Source organism: Rhinolophus sinicus, chromosome 4 (genome assembly GCF_057876585.1).
Source record: "Rhinolophus sinicus isolate RSI-liver-muscle chromosome 4, RSI-T2T, whole genome shotgun sequence".
Lineage (NCBI taxonomy): Eukaryota > Metazoa > Chordata > Mammalia > Chiroptera > Rhinolophidae > Rhinolophus > Rhinolophus sinicus.
Window position 1 is genome coordinate 96,971,509 of NC_142504.1, and position 24,316 is coordinate 96,995,824.

Genomic DNA, 24,316 nt, shown 5'->3' on the forward strand with positions numbered 1-24,316 from the left:
ACTGTAGGAGACAGGTAATCTGTAATGTTTTATTCATTGGCTCCCCACCATCTACTAAAGACTACAGCAATTCCTGAACCAGCTCTTCAAGGATGGCCACGACCCATCACTGCATGTTGGTTATGGACGTACTGCAAAGACTGCTTACAACTTTGCTTTTCTCCAATCCCGCTGAGATAGTTTGCACTGAATATGTGTGACCTATTGAATGAACAAACTAGAATTATATTTGGTGTCCAAATTTTACAGAATGATCTCCGTCCCAGGAACCAGACAGTTTAACAAGGGAAGACAGGCCAAGGGGCCGGAAGGGCCAGGGAGGTTTGGCACAGGAGCCCAGGTGCTCAGATACAAGGCCTTGTAGCCCATGTAAACTGTCCAGGTGGCCAGGCTCTGAGGTCTGTGCTCCTTCTCAGTGTCTCACATGTCACTCTCACTGGTTACCTTTGACCTTTGCGGTAAAGAAAGTATCAGATAGGGTGATGAACACACAATGGGATTTATAGATGATGTAATACAGAATTGTACACCTGAAATCTATGTAATTATACTAACAATTGTCACCCCAATAAATTTAATAAAATGAAATTTAAAAAAAAAAAAAAAGAAAGAAAGTATCAGATAACCCAAATAAAGAAAGACAGGAGAACAGGCTAACTAGTCAAAAATCAAAGTGTAAGAGGTAAAGAGAATGTCTTCTGGTTGCCACAGGTTAAACTTTTTCATATAAATATATTGACATAAAGAATAATTCCTGGGTACATTCCATTTGTCCTTTGTTTCCTCCATTGTATGATTATATTATTATTGATGTCATTAAAAGTGCATTTGTCAGGACTTGCTGTCAGACAGTTGCACTTATTTTGTGCCCACAGGCAGTTTTGAGGTAAATCTCTTGCTTTAGGGCATTAGCTGATCAATATGGACATCTATAGTGAGAGATTGTTTTCCCACCTCCCCCTGCATGAAGTCACTTTGGATGGAATGGGGACACCGAGAAGAAGGTACCCCTACACAAGAACCTTCCTTTTGCAGTCTGCTACATTTTCAGGAGTGGGCAGCTGGTCCAAGGAAAGGCCATGGAAGAAAGAAGGCAACTGCTGATCACCCCTAGCTCTGCCATTTTTTCAGCTTATTCATTTTTCCTTCCTGGTTTTCAGTATGATCTCCAGTCTTATTTTATCATTGATGCTTGCATCCCATGGCCAAAACCTCTCTGTTATAAGTAGGAGTTTGTTTAATTCATTTATGTATACCGGAGACTTAGCAGTGACAGAATACTTGGCAAGTGGTCAGTATTGCTGAACTAAATTCCTAAAATGTGAGTTTAATGCTTTCTTTTCTGTATTAACAGATTGCCCCCTGCCCTCTCTCCTTTCCTTTTCCCCCCTCACCTCACCCTCCCAACTGCCTGCTAACTATCTAAATCGCCTCTGGATTAATTCAGACACACTCATATATTCCATCAATTTTATCTTCTTTGAGACATGTCTTCTAGATACTTCTTACCAACTCCAAACTGAACTGACTTCACCCAGGATATACAGGAGACCTTGGGACCTCACCTTGTCATCTTGGGAAGTTCCTTCTCTTTCTGTGTCAAACCATCTGTTTCTTAGATTCCACGTGGCCCTTTGGTTTCGTTTACTCTCTCCCTTTGGTACTTTCCTGATAAAGAGTATATAAGAGATAACTGTTTTTAGGCTTCACATGTTGAAAATATCTTTATTCTGTCTACCAATGTAATTAACTGTTTGACCAAGATACATAGATTTCTACATTGGAAATGATTTTTCCTTGGAATTTTGAAGGCATTGTTCTGTTTTCTTCTAATATCTCACATTGCTAATGAGAAGTCATTCTTGCTCCTTGGTACTAACCAGTCTTTTATTTCCGGATGCTGTTAGGACCCTCCCTTCATTCTCAGGATTCTGATACTGACCATGTGACTTGGGAGTTTGCCTGCAGTAACTGTGCTGGCAGCAGACCGGTGACAGAGGCAGGCTCTGGAGTCTCACTCCTTGGTGTGGGACCTCAACAAGCTACTTCACCTCTGTGCCTCAGTTTCTTCATCTTAAAATGGAGATAATAGTACCTACCTCATAGGGTTGCTGTGAGAAATGAATTAATACCTGTAAAATGCTTAAAATAGTCCTTACCACTTAGTGAGTGCTATTTAAACCTTACCTTTTATTAACATTTCAAATAGGAAAGATAATCTCCTAAGAGTTGTTCTCCCCAAAGTTTCATTGACCCTCTGCTTTAAATATGAATGTTGGCCTTGAGAGGGGGAATGGTTGTGGGGGTGGGGGAGAAGTGGTTGAGTCTCCGATGTGAATTTCAACAGGGTGAAGCTGATAAAGAAAGAGGCAACTTATTTCTGGTAAGGCTCCCCCAGACTACGGTTCTCAGCTCAGGATTGGAGGAACAATAGGTAAAGAAAAGACACCATCTTTAAGGAACTCTTGCCACTCCAATTCAGGATTCAGATACGCTCCCTGAAAGGGTGTTTTCATTTTTCAATTTAAAAGGAAATAGCATGACATAGATTCAGAATGAGAGTAAGAAAAACGGGAGCATGATTTGGAAATTCTCATATCTTTGTGAATGAGAAATGTCTGGTGAGGATGTTTTCAGTGTTACTCGTCATTAATGGTTAAGCCAGACCAACACACAGGCATTTGCTAATTTCTATACTCGAAAATCAAGTTCCCTCCCTGCTAGGAACTTGAAATTTTAACATATAAAGATTTCACAGACTCACATTCAAAATGATCTGTTGATAACAAGAATTCAGTGTAACTAGAGATCCCCAGTTAGTGAAGGAAAACTCTACATAATAATTCCAAATAACACATAGAATTAAAAAAAAAACTTCTAAATCACCATTTTGCACTCTCATGAAAACTGACTCAAAGATCATTAACAAATGCTAAAAGCATTAGTTGAAAGGGGAGGGAGAAAGGGGCATTCACATGGTGCCTAAGCATTGTACGTAGAATACCTGCTACCTGCAAAGAGATGTTTCCCTTACAGTGGAGAGACCCGCAGTCACTAGAGGATCCCAATAATTAGACACCACATCACTAACAGCGAGACAAACCAACGTGTGGATCCCAGGATAATAAAGATGAAAACATATCGATATATTTCATCCATGAAATATACTGGACAAAATTTTTACCCTGATTCGAATTAAGCTTTTAGATCTAATGTCCATCTTAGAGAGCAGGGGGTAGAGGAACCAGTTATATAATACCATGAGGAAAACATCAGGCGAGTCCAGAATGTGGGACATTCTACAACCAGCCTTCTCTCTTCAAAAAGGGGCCAGGGCAAGGAGACTGGTCTAGATTGTGAGATTTAAGAGACGTAACCATATGTAATGCATGATTCTTGATGGACTTTGGTTGGAAAAACTGCATTTTTGGTATGATTGGAGAGATTTTAATATGGAATGAACATTAGACATATGATGCTAACAGTGTTAATTCTATTAGGTGTCATAACAGTATTGTAGCTGTGTAAGAAAATGCCATTTTGGGGTAGAGGGGAGAATGCACGCAGAAGCATGTAGGGGTGAAATTCCATGATATAACTTACTTTGAAGTAATTTAGTTAAAGAGATATGAAGCAGATATGGCAAATGTTAACTGTTGTTGAATCAAGATGGCAGGTATATGGATTGTCATTGTTTTATTCTACTTTTCTACTTGTTTGAAAATTGTACATTAAGAAATTTAGGGAAATGGCATGCAGATGTGAAGTTGCATAAACCTGGCTTGATAATGTTTTGGAAGGAGCACGAGTGAGTGTCTCAAAGGGCCACATGTGCACTGGGGACCCTGGAGGGAGCATTCGCTCTGAGATCACCAGAGCAACAGTGTGAGGTAGTCATTCGCTCCAGAATGTCAGAATCTTGGAAGAATGAATGTACTTCCCAGAGTGCCCAAGTTATTGTCAGGATAATTTACTCACTGACAGGGTCAGACTGAATAATTCATGTTACGACTGCAATGGGAATTGTTTGGTTGTTGTCAGTTAGATTATTTCCCCCTAAATTAAGTCACCTGAAACTACCCACTTTCCATGAGGTATTTCTGGGGATGTATTTTCTTTTCTTTTTTTACCCAATTCTTTCTCCCAAACAACATGAGCTGATTGTCCTATCCACTCAGACATAGACGTAAAGGAACAGTTACAATGCACAATTGCTTCCTGCAGTGCCAAATTGTTCTTCAACTACAGTAGTTGCTTAGGAAGTGAGTTTTCTGCCCCGTTTCTGATGTGATTTCAGGGAGCTGGACCATGCCATGTTACGGCGCCTGGAGAAGAGGATTCTGGTTGACCTCCCCAGCCGGGAGGCCAGGCAGGCCATGATCCACCACTGGCTGCCCCCTGTGAGCAAGAGCAGAGCCCTGGAGCTGCGCACGGAGCTGGAGTACAGTGTGCTGAGCCAGGTATGCTGCCTGGACGGAGGCGTCTGCAGGCCAAGCAGCCCCCACAAGGCGTCTTCTAGGAAGGGTCTGCCTGGAGCCTCTTCCTTGAATCACTTAGAAAAGATCCAAACTCCCCAGCAATGCAACGGGCCTCTTCTTCATGAGAGAATGAACTCTTTCATGAGAAATATTCAAGCAGAGAGAAACAATGTGATGTAGTGGAAACAGCACAGGGTTTAGACTGGGAGAGCCTATTGTTAAATGCTGGCCTTGTAGGCAGTTTACTAGCTGTGTGACCACTTGCTGAGCCTCAGTTTCTTCCCCTGTCAGATGGGTAACAGATACACCACAAAGGATTACTGTGATGATTTAATGACTCACAAATGTACTTGTTACCCCCATTGTCACTGTATCATTGCTTCCTGAGTGGACGCTTAAACTTGCTGTTCCCTGAGGTTCCTCAATGGCAGGTATGATCTTATTTACAAGGACGAAAGTATTGACTAAATCCGATCCTCCTTAGGTTTGGACACAAGGGCCCGTTAGGCTAACTTAGGTGGTCCAAACCTTCACTAGCATCTTCCAACATGTATTTGTATAGATTTAGGAAGCTGTTTATTGCCCAGCTTCTTAGCGTATTCAACAAATCAGCGGCCTCTCTTCCCCCAAGCATTATCTATCAGGAATATGTGTACAGCGTGCATGGGGGGGGGGGGGCAGATACAGAATCTATACAGGGGCCCTGATACTGGGTCCTGTCCGTAAGGATGTCATCACCACCAGCGTCCTGCCTGCTGACCAGTGGCTGGTTTGCGGCTATTTCAGGAGACGGAGGGCTACTCGGGCTCAGACATTAAGCTGGTCTGCAGGGAAGCAGCTATGCGGCCTGTGAGGAAGATCTTCCATGCACTTGAAAACCACCAGTCAGGTATGGCTGGGATCACAGCAAAGGTGCTTTGGGAGGGAAATCTGTGTTTAAAACTCCACCGTTCACCAGCAGATGGAGCCTTGCTCCTGTTCTTGGTGGCTCTTGACACTTGCACAGCTTCTTTGGTCAAAGGATCCTTCCCACACTCGACTCTTCTCTCCTGTGGAGTTCCATTTTGGATCAACTTTGCCCCTAGATTATCCACTCCTTAGGGCTCGGGCTTTTATTTCTCTGGCACACTATCAGGTCGGGCTGGATCTACACAGCACTATATAAATATTAAATAATACTTTGATAATGATACATTTAAGTCACGTTTGTTTGTCCGGGCTTCAGGGGCTGAGTTGCACATTAAAGAAAGTTGTTTTCCCCAGCTCTCTTTAGTCTTGCCTTTTCTGCATTAACCATTAAGAATGCTGCATTATGCATTGTCTTGAAAGAAGGTCTATTAGCATTTCAAGAGCATTGATCACCATAAGGTCGATCGCTGTGCTGTTCCTGTTGTGTTTTTATCTAGAGAGCAGCAATTTCCCTGGGATCCAGCTGGATACAGTGACCACTGCTGACTTTTTGGATGTGTTGGCTCACACCAAGCCTTCAGCAAAGAATCTGACTCAGAGATACTCAGCCTGGCAAAGTGAGTTCGAGTCTGTTTGAAATCCCACTTACTGATTTGGCCACAAAGACAGCCACAGGGGCCTCTGGGTTTATTTGTATAAGTGGGAGAAGAACATAAGGATTGAAATAGAAAAAATTATTCTTTTAGACCAATTTGGACAACTGTGTTAAGAAATGTGAGATATTTTCATTAATTTTTCATTATTGATGTCAGCAAAATATTGAAGATTTCAATTACAGGTAATATGTGCTATGAAGTCATGTAATACTTTTCTCACAGACTCCATAAAATTTTGATGAACCATTTCTCGTAGTGTTCCCCGTTTGTGAACTGGTGTTTTCATTTTGAAGAAAAAGATGTAATTAGGGAGGTTGTGTAGGAAAGCACAGGGTGGTTCTGAGTTGGGGGGCCAATCAGAAGCTCAGTTTGACAGGTCATCTGGCCAGCGGACAGTTCAAGGGTGGATAAGGATGGGAGCAGACAAGGAAACGTAGAGTCTATTGTTTTTGACAACATTCTGAATCTCATCAGCTCTCCCTACTTCTGACCTCAACCAGTTTTCTCAGCAGCAAACCCCTATCAGACTAGGTCCCACTCGAACTTGTCACTGACCCATCTCTACAGATGACCGTTTTGCATCTAGAGCTAACAGTGTGACTCGCACGCCACCACCACCAGCTACCAGTCTGAGCATTTTGAGTTCTGGCCCCTAATACCACCTTTGGACTCTTTGCATCTCACATCCCTTGCCATTGCCACAGCACCTCGTTGGATCCAAAGCTTAGGATGGGTGACCTGAGCTTCTAGAAGAGTCCACCTGCGTCTCTCCTGCCCCTAGGCTCCTCCACATCTCCTTGTGGTTTATAAACAGCTGGAAGCATCTCCCTCAGAAGCCCAGTCTGAGAGGCATCTACTTTCATTCAACTCCTCAAGGCTTCCACTAAATAATGCCCCCTCTATCCCCAACTAGAACTTACCTACGGTTAAGTCACCTTCTTTTCTCTTCCTTGCCATTTTCTTCATTCCTGCAAGACAGACTCTTCCTCTGAAGAAAAACTTCCAGGAAAGGGGACATTTTGGATAGCTAAATATTCCAAAGGACTTTACCCTTTTAAACAAAAGACAAAGCATTTTGGGGGTATTGATTATTTTGAGTGAAATATTCTCAAATGCCTCTGAAAATGTCACTTCATGGAAAACGTAGTCAAATTGAAAATACACTCTAGAGAACGAATTTGAAATAAAAAGATTTCATCTTAGGACATACTAAGTGTACACCTCATAATCATTCGGTGTTACACTAAGCTGTACTAGTGATACCTAAGTGACTAGGTCCCTAAGCTAAACGGCCTCCCTCTGTGCTTTTGGGTTATTTCCTCGGTCAGGCTGCCAGCTGACATTTCTTGTAGCCGTTAGTCCATTTCCTTGTGGCTACTACCATCCTTTCTGATTTCATATCATCTCAACTGTTGTTAATTTGCTGAGGTTGGAAAGCAGGGAGTGTACCGAATGTGTACTTCAGAGTGAACAGGTAGAGGGGCAGAGGAGGCATTCCCGCGGATAACGTGCTTTGTGACAACACACTGGAGCCCTTTCGGCTTACTGCCTGCTCGTTCCTGACTCCAGGGTAAGTGTGGCTTTACCACTCGCAGCAAATACATGTCATCTTCTTCCACTTCTAAAACCCCACACACAGCCTAAGGTGTACTTGAAGCATCTCCACATCCTTCCTCCATTCCTTTTAAGGATCTCCGAGTTCATCTTTGTAACACTTCCGCCTACATTTAGTCACATATTCAATCCTCCTCTCCTCTTCCCCTTGGCAAGTTTGTCTCCAAATCATTATGCCTGTACGTGTGTTTTTAGGTCATCCTTTTATTTTGGTGGCTTCTTTAAAAACAAAAAATCAGTTATACATTAAAATGACTTCTGGCTTTGGATGAAATGAAATCTAGCTCCTGCACCCCACTGCCGGACACGGCTTTCCCTGTCATCCCAACAGTTATGTTACGATTTTAGGTTAACTCAGTCATCAGTATTTCTACGAGAACCGGACATTATAGTCACTGCAGAGCCAACCAGTGAATAGGATTACATTTTCTTTTTTTCAGGATTACATTGTGAGTTTTACCTTTCCTGGCATTCATAACTGCTTTTTCATTTGCTTTTTTCTAAGTATCTATTCTTATTTTTTATGTAACACACCTTCACATCTGTCAGCTACCCATCAGTATTATTTTCCAAATCACCAAATATCAGACACATTTTCCATTCTATCCCCATGCCCTCTGGTCCTGGTGTTGCAAGGTAATGGGAACCGAGGACCCCGGTGGTATAGAGATGGACCTAATCCCCATTCTCAGTCCTGCATCTCACCGCGGCCCACTGCCATGCTCATCATCCCCTCGGCCTTAACTTGCATGGTTTCACTTTTTCAGAAAATAAACCTCCATTCTTCTACCTCGGCTGGGGGTGCTCATCTGGCCGCACAGGGTGGGGAGGGTTTCTGGGGTTCCAATCGTTTTGTCTACCAGCTTGGAACCAATTCCTTGCTTCTCAACCCTGTCTCACTCCTCTCTTCCTCTCTACCTAGTGTCTCTCAGCCTTGAGTCTTGAAGTTGTTCTACAGGATGAATTTTTTTTCTTTGCACTGATTATAACTATCAACCCTCGTCCACTTACCATCTTCCAAATTATTGTACCCTCTTGTCCACTTACGTCTCCTTTACCATACTCTTGTGGGTTTCTACCTTCATTATTGCTGTCCTCTTATTTCAGTGGGGCTTTGAGAGCAGTCAACTAACACGTGATTAATCTACTACATCTAGAGTCTCTATGGTTATTTTTTTTCCAAGTAGATTAAAAGCATATCTACGTTCATAAGGATACAGGAGATTGGCCTGTTAGTTGTTGGAGGAAAATTCCACCTAATCCAACATGAGGTATTTTCTTCTAAAGCAGAGGTCACAACTCAAATGCCTATAGGAACTTGGAATGTAAAAATATGTAAGTCAGGTAGGGGTGACACAAGGAAGAGGTGGGGACTGTGGTTAAGTGGGGGAAGGCCGGAACTATCCCAATGACACAACAGTGACTCAGCTCCAACTGAATGTAGAAATTCGAACCTAACACTGCCAGAGCTTCCAGGCGTCCTAGGAAAACCAGTAGTGGATCTGCACTTGAAATCTACTGATATTCAGATGTTGGCAACTAAGTTAACTGCCCCTAGAATTCTGGTTTGTTCTGCACGTCAGTCAGCTCACCACCAGCCGCTTTCGCGGATGGACCGTACTTACCTCCACTCCCTCACTCCTGTTGGCTTTATTCCTCTTCATCACTTATCAGTATCTGTTGTACTAAGTGGTTGTGTGTGTTTCATCTGTTACCCTACCCAAATGTTAGCACCGTGGCTGTGATCCTTTTTTCACTGCTACTGAATGAATTAAAACATTCCTTAAAATACCAGTCTCTGAGCACTGTACCCACTTTACAGGCTACAAGTTCCTAATTAGAGTCCCAAGCACTTAGCTTACTGCACACGACCTCTTCTCTGAGAGGGCAGCTGTCCAGAACTCATCAGGGCCCTTTGCACTGTTAAGATACATTTTCATACACATCAATTTCCCAACTAGAAGATAGCATCTAAGGAGTGGGAGCCATATTCTGCTCTGTCTTCCTTAGTGCTTAGCCACAGTAGGCATTTAATAAATAGTTTGATCTTCTCAGGCACATCAGCCAGTGAAACACACGAGTGTTGAGATGTGACACGACGGGAAGCCCTGAATAGAATTACGGTATTCAAAATTGTTTGATTTTAACAGATACACAGTTTAAACTATGATCATTTCTGGTGCTCGGGCACTTGGCTCTGGTTGCCTCTCAAAGGCAGCAGCCTGCTGTGGGCAGCAGACCTTGATGGCTGGCCTAGTACAAGGTCAGCAAGGGCCTGGGGAATTTACGCTACAGAAGACTTTTGTGACTTGAAACCTGATCATGCAAACATGCCTCTATGTAAACAACTGATTGTGAAAGAGGAATTCTACTACTCGAGGCAGAGTATTCTAGTGAAATAGATTTGTGCAATTTAAGCAAAATTTTCATTATAGGTGCATTATATCACACAACCATTGATCCTATCCAAAACCCACTGGACATAACCCACGCAGTTGTGTTTTCAACTTACCTGTCCAGCATGCTACTGTAACTTTTAAATGTGGAATTAAGGGTGAGGTTACAAGGGAATTTCCGACATCCATAGCTACAGGTGTTTGATGGACCTGTCACTTAGTGAGCCTGCTTTCCTTTCCTAGGTGTTACAATCAGTTGTGACACATGTGGAATGGTAGGTAGGTAGGGCTACCGTAAAACTAGTTGATTCTTGAGGCGTGAGAGTGGGCTGGGAGCAACGACCACGTGTCTCCTCCACTGCACTGGGGCTTCATCCTCCTTCGCACCTCGCACTCACCTGGCTCACAGCAGCTGCTCAGCAGCCATCTCCTGACAGTGGGTGGTCACTAGTACCCTTTCTAGTCCTAAGGTGTCACTTGGACCCTTTCCTGGGCCCAGGACAAGATGACAGTAAACCAGATGCAAACATTGTGCTTGAGGTTAGTATCACAAGAGGCTGGAAAATGAAGTGCTTTGGATACTTCAGTTATTAAATCTCCATGACGCCCAAAGCAGACCAACCAGCTGAGCTGGGAATATTTATACTAACCTGGATCTAAACCAAGCTTTTTGTTTATCCTCATGAAACTCAACGTGGACAGGCCAGGGAGCAAGCCCTATATGTTTGTTAAATCAATAAAATATCAAAGTAAGATTTTAATGGTCCACAGGGCCAAACCAGAATGGAGGAAAGTAGAGAAGCTGTTTTTCTTGGCTGGAAACGTTATGCTCAAGTGATCTCACCCATTCCTGTCATTCTACTTAATTCCTGACCATCAGTGATGCCTACTTCTTTGCTTTAGCTCTAACCTGTCTGCAGAGCATCAGACCCATTATTTCCAAGTGTCTAAGCTGGCATCCCCTATGGCAACAAGTCTAAAATGAATCTTGTTTTCTCCTCCCTTCCCACAGCTATGCCTTCTGGCGTTCAATTCCTATAATATTTACAGCTAGTTTTTACTGCTTCAGTAACCATCTGAGAGCCTATCTGCATTGCAGCAGATATTTTAAAAAAATGAGACACAGTCCTGTCTGGTGGGGAAAAGATACACGTGAAGACCTAAGTGGAGTCTAGCAAGTGTTACGTGGGCTTGAGGGAGGGAACGCCTCACTCCATCCTGCAGTGAGGCTCACGTCACAGAGGAGGGAAAGGGTACTCAACTCAACTAGTAAGGGTCCTCAAGGCAAAATCCTTTTCTTACAAGTTCCATTATTTCCTAGCCCGACACTTAGCACAGAGCAATTAGCAAGCAAAGAATCACTGACCGAGGCACACAGGTCACAAGCTGATGTTGAATGAGGCCCACACATTAGGCCCCAGCAGCGCTCCATACCTGTGTGCTGAGCTCCTCTCTCTGTGCAGCCTTGCCCGGAGGGAGTTTAAACGCAGTAGAATGTGCCCCCCCTTTTTTAATCCTCAGGAAGGCTTTCCTCATCGAACTGACTGTACAGATGGATTCTACCAACCTTTTCAGAGTGTTAAATGCTGACACTCCTGCTACACCTGCACCATCGTCGCTGCAAACGCACAGTACATAGCATGTGCCTGATGCTATGCTAAGACTCAATATATGCATCATGCATTTAACTCTCACAACAAGCCTATGGGGTGGGCACTATGTTATCTCCACTTTATAGATAAGGGAAAGGAGGCATGAAAAGCCAGGTGCCATTCCCGGAGTCACAGACCTAGTCAAGTGCTGGCCCGGCTCCCAAATCTGTGCTCTCTGCCACTCCACTCATCTTCTCATCTGGGGTGCTGGTCCTGAGACATCTATCTTTTGCGAGCTAGGATGCTGAAGTACTAAGTTGGGGCATCTGCAAAAACAAGAACAGAGTGCTCACCAAATGACCAGAAGGAGAGAAGCGACTATGTGTTAGCTTTGCTCCCTCCCATCCCAGACCACGCTGATCTCTAAACAAGCATCAGAACCCAGGCTCATTAACGTCAGCAAGTGCTTCAATCAGGTGAACACTACAATGAGGTACAATTACACGCTAATAATTCAATGCCCAGGAGCCCTGGAACACAACTGCAAAGGCCCAGGATGATCACGGGATGCAAATGCACGAGGAAAATCATTACCTACTTAGGCCCCTTCATTTGGGTGGGTTTAACACGAGAAGAATAATCCATGCTACCAGACGAGATTTCATTTCACAGCTGTAGTAACCAAGTACATAAAAGCCTGAATCTGTCCCAATAGCTTCTAAAAGATTTTTCCCATAGTGTCAGAGGCAAAAATAATGAAATCTTGCAAATGTACAGTTAATAGGACCCTGGTGGACACTAACTTCAAAAACGCATGGACTATAAGACATTAAAGGCTTGATTTTAGTTTCTGCACTGTTCCTGTTAATAACAATGTCTAATTAAAACATCTGTAAAATACTGATAGTTTTAATTTTACATAAAATTTCCAAAACAACTGTTACACAGTATAATAAGTATCTGCAATGAATAGGTTATTAATGGAAATATTAAATTAAAATCAGTTTCTAAATTTAAATTAGTCGTCTCTGGCTAATGAAGAGAAAAAGAAGTCACCCGTGCTGGGAGTAACACAGCAGATAATCTAGTTTTCCACATCCGTTAGAGCAGATTCACTCCATCACTTGGGCTGAAGGACAATGTATTTTGCTTCTTCTGACATGGACTCCCCTTGGCACTTCTGACGGGTCTCACAGTTGAACTCCATATTAATACTACAGCCTAATGCATCTTTCAATGTATTCCTTGATAATTTAAAAAACACCCTTCAACTTTATTCATAACCTGAATCCCCCGGCCCCCAATTGACCAGTGAGGAGACAGCAGAGAACATGAACCCTGGAAGGACAGTCTCCCTCCTAGCCCTGCCTCGCCTGATGAATATTTTAAAAGGAATGGCGTAAAATCTAGCTTTCCCTTTCTTTGGGTCTCATTTTCTTTTACAAAATAAAACAAAAGAGATAAGCCCGGTTTAGTGGCTGGCTGCAATTCAATCCCTTTCCTTCTAACTACCGCACAATAAAAGAGGGTTGACGGTGATGGCGCTGAGGGGTGTGTCTGCCTGTGCTGGCGCTGGGTTGGTGAGGGATTCATTCCAGACGACAAAAAGCTGCGTTTCGAGTTGCTTCTCTTCACATAATGGTTCACAGTAGATGCTGCACAATGTGCTCCACAGCATGAGGGAAACTCTCACAAGTTAAGTAAGGAGGGGGATTAATTTTGTCTTCATCTGCTGCACGGTATTTCCCTGAAATGAAAGTAAAGCCAGTGAACACAAGCTACTGCTAGAACGCCAGTCATCACACCCTGGAGCACCGGGGCCAGCACAGAACCACCCTTACAACTGCTAGAGAATCGGAGCTGCACGTCTCCCAAAGCCCCTCTGACTGAGGCTTCAGGATGCAAGGAGACATTCAGAGACACAGCGCACCGAGCATTTCCCCAGGCCCTCTGGCCTTTCACAATGGACAATCAGGGGTACTGGGTCACCTGACAGCTCAGGTTGCCTTCCAATCTCCACAGCTGATGGAATTCCTTTCTTCCCCCACTAGCCCTCAAGATAGGAATGGTGATTAAATCAATGCTTTGAAATGGAAGCCCAGAAGCCACAGGGGAGAGGCCTTGTGTCTCCTGATGGTACTGCTGCCAAGCAGGGACCCTGTAAGTCTGGCCAATCAGAATGCTTGGGGGTGGGGACGGAGAGAGTGATGGCTGCTCACAGGCCCGGGCCAGGCCGCATGCACAGCAGGGCACCAGGGGCAAGATACGCCCAACTCTCCCCAGACTCTGGAATTCAAGACACACAACAGAACACCCCAACACAGAGGAACCATTCCACAAGGTGGGTGGTCAGAGAGCTTTTATGCAAATGGAAATCAGATGGTGCACAGCCCCTATTTAAACATCCTTACTGGGCCCCAGTGCCCTTCAGAAAGAACCACAAATCTCTATTGTTGCCTACAAGGCCCTTTGACATTGGGCCCCAGCAGCCCTCATCCTAGCATGGGCTCCTTTCACCAGGCCACAGTCCTAGGCTGGACCTGGCTCTTCTGAAGACCTTCACACCTGCTATTCCCCTTGGCCTGGAACATTCTTCTCACCTGACTGCCTCCCTCATGCTTCAGCTCAGACTCCACGTTCCCATCCAAATGAGACCCCCTCTATTGTAATCTCTCTTAGCACCCTGTTCTTTGCCTCTATAACATTTATAACAAGTTGTAATTATATATTTATTTGTTTAATGTCTGTCTCACACCTGAGACTGTAAGTTCCCTGAGAGTATGGAGTAGGCCTGTCATATTCCTCACTGTACTCCCAGCGCGCTGCACAGTTTATTTTAAGAATGGGAGGGAGGAACCGAGGGAGGAAAGCAGAAGCTGCTCAGCTGAGGGCTTGGAGAACAAGGCCACCCGCCCTGTAGCCACCCAGGCTGCCCCTGCACTTCCTTCTTTCTCCCTGCTCTCTCATCTCTTTTTCTGTGATCTCTGCTATTTAGTCTTCTGCATTTTCCAGTATTCTTTGCCTACATGCAGCTCCCCCAACAAAAGACCCACCGGTTTCTACCACTCCTTCCGTTTGCTACAACTACCACTTTAAGAGGTTTTGCCCAGCAAACAACAAGCCTGCCAACCCTGTTCCACACCTTTGCACTGTGGTGGTAAAGAAGCTTCCTGTCTTGTCTTACTAGGCGGAATTCCCTCCAGCATCAAATAAGCAAAAGTAATGAATGTGTCTTCAAGGCAACTACCCAGTTAGGTCCACATGGCAAACTGTCAGTGTTTTCTCAAACCCCATTAAGTATAAACTCCTTTGCAAGAAGGTAAGCTAACGGCTAACTATTGCTCTACCACCTACTCCCTGGATCCAGTGGTCTAAGGGCAAATATGTGAAAGTCAAGTTTCTTAGCCATGTTGATAAAGGGCTTGCAGAATGCTTTTGCTTAATCTGGCCCAGCAAGTGGGGTCCCCACAAGGTACAAATGAACACAGTGGCTTCCATTATGTGATAGTATAGTATGACAGTTCTAGCACCGCGCGTTGTGTCTGGCATACAGCAGGTGCTCAATAATGTTGGCTGAATGAATGAAGCAGGCCACCATTACTCATGCCTGGCTCACTCGCTGTGGTGATCTGTGCTTTCCTGCATGGATGAACGATGAATGGAGGGAGGATACAGGAGACCCACATTGATGACATTACATAAAGAGAGAGCCTATCTTCTCTGGGTGACTGTTTTACATGCTGAACAGAAATACATTCTGGTTAGGACTAGTCAAAAATCTTCATTAACGAGTCATCAAGCAAATGTATTCGGTTGGTGCAAAAGTAATTGCGGTTTTTGCAATTATTTTTAACCTTTAAACCACAACTACTTTTGCACCAACCTTGTGTCACTCCTTGAGAAACAAAGTGGCTCAAGACTGTCCACCAGAAACACTTCTTACTGAATAAGTTAAAATCGTTACGGTAATTTTCAACACTGGGAAACCTAGCAAATAGTTCAAATGTACTGAATTCAAATTCATAGTGCTGCAGCCCTTCTGGTGCTTTCAGAACAGTGGGCTTACTTGGGATTCTTTCTGACCAGAGATGAATAGTACAAATGGGCCTGTTTTCATAAGTTGGGCTTAGCTGCTTTATAAGTTCTACATTGTAGATCTGGTTGTGTTATGCTGCTGGCTTCTCTAAGACTACCGGGATGCTTCTGTGATAGGCTGGTCACAACCACCTGCCAGTCAGGAAAGAAGGCAGAGCCAGTGGAGACCAGCCAGGGGAGCTGGGCCTACAAGACACTGGCATAAATAAATACATAATTACAAACTTATAAATGTTATAGAGGCAAAGAACAGGGTGCTAAGAACAGGGTGCTACCAACAGGGTGAAACTTAAATCCTTAACATGGGAGCCAAAGGAAGGAAATATTCGTGAGCATAATACACAAGAGGAAAAATAGTTAACTGAGGATTTATTTCCTCAATGATGAAAATAAAATGGTGAATGGCAGGAATCTGAAAATTAAGATACAGGGAAGGATAAGGAGGGTGGCTTGTTTTTCTGACTTTTGCTTCTAGTTCCTCTGTTTTGTTTACCTCAAAGAGCAGTAATGCTCCCGGAAGGTGTCCATTGTTTTGGCAGAGTGTGAAAAATGACACTGTTAATTCTAGAGTGACTGGTGTCACCATCTGCAAGGCTCCAATGGTTCCCCCCAAGCCCCAGGCTCGAGGAGACTGTTGCCACTCTTTGTTCACACAGGGCCTTGCCAGACACTTATTCAATTGTAGCTGCAGCCACGTTTTCTTATTTCTATTTATTTTTAAATTCCAAAGTCTTTATGCAACCACACTTTCTTGAACAAATGTCACAGTCATGAGTAAATGTACTTTTTCTAAAAAATTGCCAAGTGGCAGCTTTTCTGTGACTTTACGTTTCAATCTTTTATGAGCAGCCTATTAGTTTCATTACCATTATATGAAACCAGGCAAATGAGCTCACAGAAACATCTGTGGCGCCATTTATCTGCCATTTGATTTATAAGAGCCCGTGACAGTCCTTGGAAAAGACTTGTAAGTTCAACAGGTGCCATCTGAGGGCAGGGCGTGGTGGGGGGCTTGCCATTGTATCTGAAAAGGCTCATTAAGTTCCCAATGCAAAACGATTCAACCCTACACATAGCTCTCATGCCTGTTCTTTTCTTATCCTGCAATGACCGTATAAACCATACTCCATATAAGAAAACCATACGAAGTCATGCACTGTGAGAGCTAGAGGGGACCAGTCCAACCCCACACTCTTAAAGGGTCCCAAGAGGGGAAGGGCCTTGGCCAGAGTCTTGCACAGCTGGTCAGCGCAGAGTGAGGCCAGGGACGAGGACACTGAAATCAGTCCACTGGAGCCAAGTACTGTGTTAGCTGAGTGCTTCCCGATAAGCTCCTTGCTTTTCCTTAAATGCACCCGAGGAACTATGCAGAGTTTACCTAATTTGGGTACAGGAAATATCAAGAAAAAGAAAGTGGAAAGATAAGAAAGAAGTTTTTTGTGTGTGTGTTTTTTAAAAAAATGCAAACATTAACACACAGCATTAGGTCACTTAGCTGGCCAGTTCCTAAAGAGTCGGGACTTCATCATCTTCTAGCTGGCACGAAAACAAAAGCTCCTTTTATAGAGCACTACGATCACTGGTCTTTGGTCCCCTTCAATGTGGTAATCTGTACATCCCGCAAATCACACAAATGATAACTGTCCACTGTGTACGGTCATCTCTGGGGAAGCATGAAAACACCTCTGAACTCTGATCTTCCTAGTATGGCACAGCATGTGCCCGCCCACGCTGTCCTTTCCCCTGTCATCTTAAGACCATTTTATTTTTATTTGGTGACAGAAAGAGAATGAAAGTGTGCAGGAGGCTTTGCCATTCCCACAAAGACTTTCTTTAAGTAACTGTGTATCCTACCGTCCCGTTTTAGAGAAGGCTCATCCAGAAGGTACGCACCAGTTTTTACTAAGATGCCCAGCATGCCGACCTTCTGAGCTCCTGCAACGTCATCCCTGCAATCCTAGAAAAGCAAACGAGAGCATTCAGGCCAGAGTCTTCCGTTAACTTGCCAACAAAACCTTACCAACTGATCTGACTTATTAGGCTGGGATGGCCAACGGCAACCCCACGTTTTTTTTCTTAAAATGAAAGAGAGGAAGGTGTACAAAGGGGAAATCCACAGGTACTAGTTTAACAAAGCATAGCACCTGAAAGGGGAGTGTCGCAGAGGTGGAGGGTGGACCACCGAGTAGTAATCTAATAACCAAGCATAAAGAGCAGTCTTCATTTTTGCCCCATGTACACTGATCTCCTCTTCAAACAGATCATGGGGGGTGGGGGGAAGCATCCTATTCATTTGGCAGCTTTTAAGGTGAAGGACCCAACTGCAGACAGTGAATGAACTATATTCAGATGACAGCGCTCCTGCCGCCCGTGTAGGGTATTATCCTTCCTTTCCATCCATTCGTCCCGAACAGGTGGAATCAAGTCAAATCACGAGGCTTCAACGGATTCTGGGACTGACTTTCGCTTCCCACTTGGGAATAACAGATCAGTTAGGAAAGGAAGCTCCTCTTTCCGGTTCTTACTCAGGATAGGGATGCATGTGCTTGGTTGATTGTGATAAGAAACGCAAGGTAAAACAAACCCAAGGACTGGGGGAAACATAAAAAAGAAAGTCAACCCTGCTATCTCATGTCTACGGGCAGGATTCATTCAGACCATGCCTGAACAAAAAATTTTTTTCCATTAAAATCTTTAATATTATTCAACAGCAGCCCTAGGAAACGAGTTTACTTTGTCAAAGTCTTCATTCGAAGTCTTAAAAACTTTTCTGTTGCACCTAAAACTTGCCCTGTTGAAGCAGTGGAGATGAGGAAGAGGAAGAGAAGGAAGGAGGGAGGTGGGGACAAGTGGACAAGGAGAGGGAGAGAAGAAAACTGCCAATGTCTTGAATAACAGCCCTGCACAAAGCTGCTCTCGCATGTCCACCCTGTCCCAACACCAGTATCTCCATGATAAAGAACTCGGAAGTCTCCAGGCTCAGATAACCACTTCTTCAAACATACACTTGCCTAGGAAAGTTAGCTAAAGGCTTTCCCAGAGGAATAGATATGACTGAAAAGATGGTTTCTCAAAACAGTATCAAGTTCAATGATTATCCTATTTGGTTTTATGTGAACAAATAGAGATGTGAAAGAAAATCAGGCAGACTGTGATATATCTGCATCCTCACACATTAAGAAAGCAAGAGATTTATAGTTTGTTTTGGAGGGAGTCCAGAGCCTCAAGTTCTACTTCCAGCTGTACCACTAACTAGCTAAGGGAATTCAGGCATGGAGACTTACCTCTGGACTTCAATTTCTCAGTCATAAAACGAGGCGGTTTGGACCAGACAATTTCGATGGTCCCTTCCAGCCTAACATGCTATCATTTAAAATTGAAATATAATCCTTGCCACCTACTTCCCACCTACAAGGCAGTGTGCTTTGTAGCTCTTCCTCCCTCACAGCACACGTAGACAATGGTTTCCCGGTACACTAGGGTGAATTAACAAGGTGCTCATGGCCAGAGGACACCAGCTAGAGCCTCCAATCGTCCAGGTTCAGCTCTGCCATTCAACGGGCCGAGGCAATCGGTATGTTTAGGTATTTGTGGCATACTGATTGGGGAGTTCTTCCATAAAGCATATACTAAGAAACAAAATCAACAATGGTAGAATTCTTTAGGTATAGGTTGTTCCTGCATAATATTCAAAAAACCTAAATTTGTGTAGAGGTTTTCTTCAAAAAGACATAATATATATATAAAGCATTTAACTGACTTGCATTTAATGGCCTTTTGAATTATATATATATATCTCATCACACTATGAAGAATGTCAGAAATAATAAAAATTTCGGTTCTTTAGAAGAATATCACTAAACATCTACTGGAAAGCCTGTTTTATAGGCGGCCACTTAGTACCATCTGATATCAATAGCAGAGTCTGCTTGTATTTCCAAGCTGTGCTTCAAAGCTGGATCTTCCCAGCATGACAGGTGAACTCAGGGCATTTTCTGGGCTCTTCTACTTACGTCTCCTATCATGATGGCCTCCTCAGGTTCACAACCAACGCCCCGCAGTGCTTCCAAAAAGAATGTTTTCTCTGGTTTGCCCACTACTGTGGCTTTGGTGTCTGTGGCGTACTCCAGGGCAGTCACAAATGGGCCAGGCCCCAGGGCTAAGCCATCTTTCCTCTTGTAATACCTGGCTTTGTGGATTGCTATCAGAGGCGCCCCATCCAGGAGTAACCTAGAGAGACAGAGAAAATGGAAACAGGCTAAACGCAAGGCTTTTATGACTAGGAAAGAATGTCAGACTTACAAAGTGGTTTTCTTCACACCCACAGAAACAAATAGTTTCTTATTAACTTTTAATGACTTGCTGTCTTCTAATGAATTCACTAAGAACTGCTGGGAATTACACTCAGATACACTAAAGAAAGGTGATAGATTATTAAATTTGGGATTGCTTCAACCTTTTACCTTTAGTGGTTTCAGACACTTTGCCCAAATCACCAGGGAACGAGAATTAAGAGAAGTAAAGCTAAATAAGATACTCAAGGGAAGAAGCTTAACTTAATGAGATAAGTTGTTTCAAGCTTCCCTAATGGAAGCAGGAGGCTCCTGAGCCCTTTACAATATGACACAACTGTTGCTGCAGTGACATATTCAGCTAACTCCTAAAATACCTGATTTCCTGTTTCCTCTATGCCAAAACGTATGTGTCTTTCTAATTCAGAAATTTAAGAGAGCATTTCACAAATACCTTCTGCTTGTATCTTTACCTCATCATTCTACGTTTTGACTGCTTGATATTACTTGCAAGTGAGGCCATCTTCCCTGAATCAGAGCACACCAACAAGCTTTAGGGAAGAGCCTTTACTGCCAAATCTCTCTTTGTCCTGATACAGGACAACTATTCTCATACCACACAAAAGGGCCCAAAGTGTATCTCCATTCATTTGATAACCAAATTCTACATGTAGCTAAGGATCCTCATTAGGGACTCAGGAGAAACCTAACAAACGAATCCAAAAAACCCCACCAACTTTTTAATACTCGCCTCCCAACCCCCCACCCAAAAAAACAATCTGCCATCCATCCCAACAGTGCAGCCTGTAGTCACACAGCAGAAACAGTCACACACATTTTACCATCTAATGGAATGTGGGACATGATAAGATTTCTTAAACTGCTTTTAACCAAGGTAATAAATGATCTCACTAGCTTAATTTACTTTAAGCCATCTACTTAGTTAAAATATTTAGTATATCCATCGAGGAAGAATTCATCACATCTTACCCTTCACAATTATGAGTAATTAAGCGCTCAACTATGAAACTGCTAAATTATTCTTGTCGGTGGGCATGGAAATGCCTTCCTGTGGGAGATGCAGAATTCAGACATTTATGATTAAATATTTTATTAAGTAAAAACCAATACTGGACTATTACAGGGCCTTACTGTTAGTTACTACACATTGCTCACAGCACAGGACAGATCTTTCAAATTTATTCCCTAATATTAACACAAATTTATTTCTTAAAGCAGAGCTTAAAATCCAACTGTTAGGAAACCTGGTAAAGCCACTATGCCGGCCTTAAAGAACCACAGCTGATAGCAATGAGATAATAATGGGTGATTTATCTATCCCCCCCTTGTCACCCGCCCCCAATCCCATTTATTTGCTACTCTACCACGGAACTGGAATTCTTTATGCAACAGACCTCAAAATTGCTTTCCACTTATACAGCTAAACTAAAAACTCATTTGATTTGGCTTTGTTAATATTTTATTATGTATTAACTGGGGATAAGACTTATCAGTTTGATTGATGGGTGTACTTAATTCCCAGGCAGTACTTTAGTGCCTTCCCTGGAAGGGCTGAAACTGTGGGTTCCTCTACATTTCTCTAAATGGGAACTAGTGCTACATGAGGCTGGAAAAGATAGGCATGTCTCAGGAAGGTGGTTCCTGCTTCTATCCTTCTCTGCACAGCGTAAGCTTTACTGAGTCTTTGAAGAGCCATGGCATAGTGAGGATGGACTGAAAGCTAAACGTTTTCTAGGGCACAGGTTAAAAGATCTTTCATAGTTAAACATTTTAGAAATATCAAAAACAGACACCCCATTACTTGGGAGTGTTTTTACACTTATAAGACAGAGGAACAAAGGATTGGTTGTTTTTGTCACCAGAAATTATGTATCAGAAAGAAATCTGAAAATTTTCGGTCTATATCGAACGATAAGCCCATTGAGGTGCAAGAAGCCAGGAAGAAAGGTGCAAAGAAGGCCCAATGCAAAAATCTCTGGCCGCAAACTCCATGGAGGCAAAGGAAAAAACTGAAAAATCCTAGTGAGGGACCCGGGCCATAATATAAACATCTTAGGCAGACATCTAGTTCAGTGGTTCTCAACTGGGGACAGCTCTGCTCCCCAGGGGACATTTGGCAATGTCTGAAGACCTTTTTGGCTGTCACAACTGGGGGAAGATGGGTTCTACTGGCATCCAGTGGGTGGCAGTCAGGGATGCTGCTAAACATCCTACAAAGTATATACTAGATTGCATTGCCCATCCTATCTTCCAAGCATTTCTGGTCCAAAATGTAGTATCTACACTACTTAGAATAGGTGACAGCAAATCACATTTTGTGGGCATAGGTTTCTTATCTACGAAGGGGTTGAACTAGATCAGGGCTTTTCAATCCTAGCATAACTGACATTTTGACAAACTGGACTCCATCAAAATTAAAAACTTCATGTTCTCATATTATTAAGAGAGTGAAAAGGCAAACCACAGAGGATAAGATAGTGCAGAGAACATATTTCCAACCAAAAACTTGTATACATAACACAAAACAAGTTCCTACAAATCAATTAAGAAAAATACAACCCAATCAGAAAAGGTCAAAGATTTGAATAGGCACATGGCAAAAGAAGTTACGCAATGGCCAACGGGTATATGAAAAGGTTTCAACACATTACTCATCAGGGAAATACCAACTGAAACTCACTAAGAAATCATTATCCACACCAAATCAGACTGGCCAGAGACTGGAGGAGTGTGGAGCAACTGAAACTCATGCATAGCCAGTGGGAATGTACGACTTGCTATTATACAATTACTTTAGAAAATTGTTTAGCAATATTTACTAAAGCTAAACAAGTACTTATCCTATTATCCAGTAATTTCACTTCCAGATACAGACCCAAGAGAAATGAGCACATACTCGTATGTCCCCCAAAAGACATGAAAAAGAATGTTCATAGCAGCATTATTCCTAAGAGCCAAAACTGGAAACAATCCAAATGCCCATTACCAGTAGAATAAACAAGTAAATTGTGGAATATTCATACAATAGACTATTACACAACAACAAAGATAAAGAAAACAAAACTAAAGTACTGTGACATGTAACAACTCAGATAAATCTCAAGAACAGACAAAAAACACTACAATCGTATGATTTCATTCATATGAAGACCAAGAACGGGCAGTTCAGGGCAGTGAATGGTAGCCTTCAGGCAGGTGTGGTATTGACTAAGATAGGAAGCCTTCCAGGGTGCTGGAAACGTTCTAGGTCTTGATTAGAGTGTGTGTTACACAGGTGTATCTATGTGTAAAATTTCATTGAATTGTACATTAACAAATTGTACCTTACTGTGCATGTTATGCTTCAATTTAAAAAAATAATAATTAGTAACATATTTATGTGACTCTTCACCTGAAATTTTTGTTTAGAGTAGCAAATGTTGCCTTGATCATATAAGAATCTCCCCAAATTAAAAAGTTAGAGCAGTTAATGACTGATATTAAACTCAACTCTGTATTCCGTGATTTTCAAATTGGCATATAAAGTTGTTCTCTTGCATATACTTATAGAATGCTTTAAATAACTCAAGTTCTTAAGTCTTAAACAATTTCTTATAGTCTGCACTTTAATTAAAAAGACGACAGCAGTCAGCCCTTTCAAACTAAAGCCCACAGAAGTATTTCTAGTTTGAGCCCTGCTGCCATGCTGTTCTGGAATTCCTCAGGCCCAGGGCTCTAAATACGAGTACTTAGAAAGGATTCAAGAGTTACTGTACAAATGCAGTAGTAACTGAGGCCATTATTGTTGATTTTTTTTCCTCCCTTTCTCTTCTTCCCTTTCTAAGGAGTCGAATATATTGGAGCAATTAACTTTTAATGTTTTCTTAAGGAGATGGAGAAAAAAAAGCAATCCAACATTCAACAGGAACCATTTATGGTGATAAGAATCTCCTCCCAAAAAACAAAATTTCTGCACATCTCTAAGACTTTTGGAGGATTCTCGTACCTGGTAACAATTATAGGAAATAAGTCATTAACTTCAAAATTAAGTTGTTCTGAAGCTTCAAAACATTATTAAGTAGCCTTTCACCTCTGCATTTAAATGCAAAAATTGTGAGATAATGACATTTTAATCTCTAGAAGCTGGAGAGCAGTTGCTCTTAATTTATAGAAAAAACTGGAACTTTTCCTAGGTTAGGCAATTCCGTGCAGTTTTTCCCCCCAAATTCCTTTGGTTTAACAATTATAATTCTGAAAAAAATCCTAAAGAACAAATACAATTAC

At 42.7% G+C, this 24,316-nt stretch overlaps 2 protein-coding genes across 7 annotated transcripts in view; one reads left to right on the plus strand and one right to left on the minus strand.

Annotated features, from left to right (window-relative positions):
* The window catches only part of KATNAL2 (katanin catalytic subunit A1 like 2), a 65,489-nt gene extending 59,433 nt beyond the window's left edge, over positions 1 to 6,056 (plus strand). For both annotated transcript variants that reach the window (XM_019739666.3, XM_074340020.2), the window contains 3 exons: positions 4,298 to 4,460; positions 5,265 to 5,367; positions 5,885 to 6,056. In XM_019739666.3, the coding sequence (XP_019595225.3) occupies positions 4,298 to 4,460; positions 5,265 to 5,367; positions 5,885 to 6,024 (406 nt within the window). In that variant the 3' untranslated portion in view covers positions 6,025 to 6,056. The remainder of the gene's footprint in view (positions 1 to 4,297; positions 4,461 to 5,264; positions 5,368 to 5,884) is intronic.
* A 6,409-nt stretch (positions 6,057 to 12,465) lies between these two features.
* Positions 12,466 to 24,316, minus strand: part of HDHD2 (haloacid dehalogenase like hydrolase domain containing 2) — a 34,684-nt gene continuing 22,833 nt past the window's right edge. For all 5 annotated transcript variants that reach the window (XM_088797977.1, XM_088797978.1, XM_088797979.1 and 2 more), the window contains 3 exons: positions 19,754 to 19,970; positions 17,634 to 17,697; positions 12,466 to 13,392 (listed from right to left, as the gene is read on the minus strand). In XM_088797977.1, coding sequence (XP_088654103.1) covers positions 13,289 to 13,392; positions 17,634 to 17,697; positions 19,754 to 19,970 — 385 coding nt within the window. In that variant the 3' untranslated portion in view covers positions 12,466 to 13,288. The remainder of the gene's footprint in view (positions 13,393 to 17,633; positions 17,698 to 19,753; positions 19,971 to 24,316) is intronic.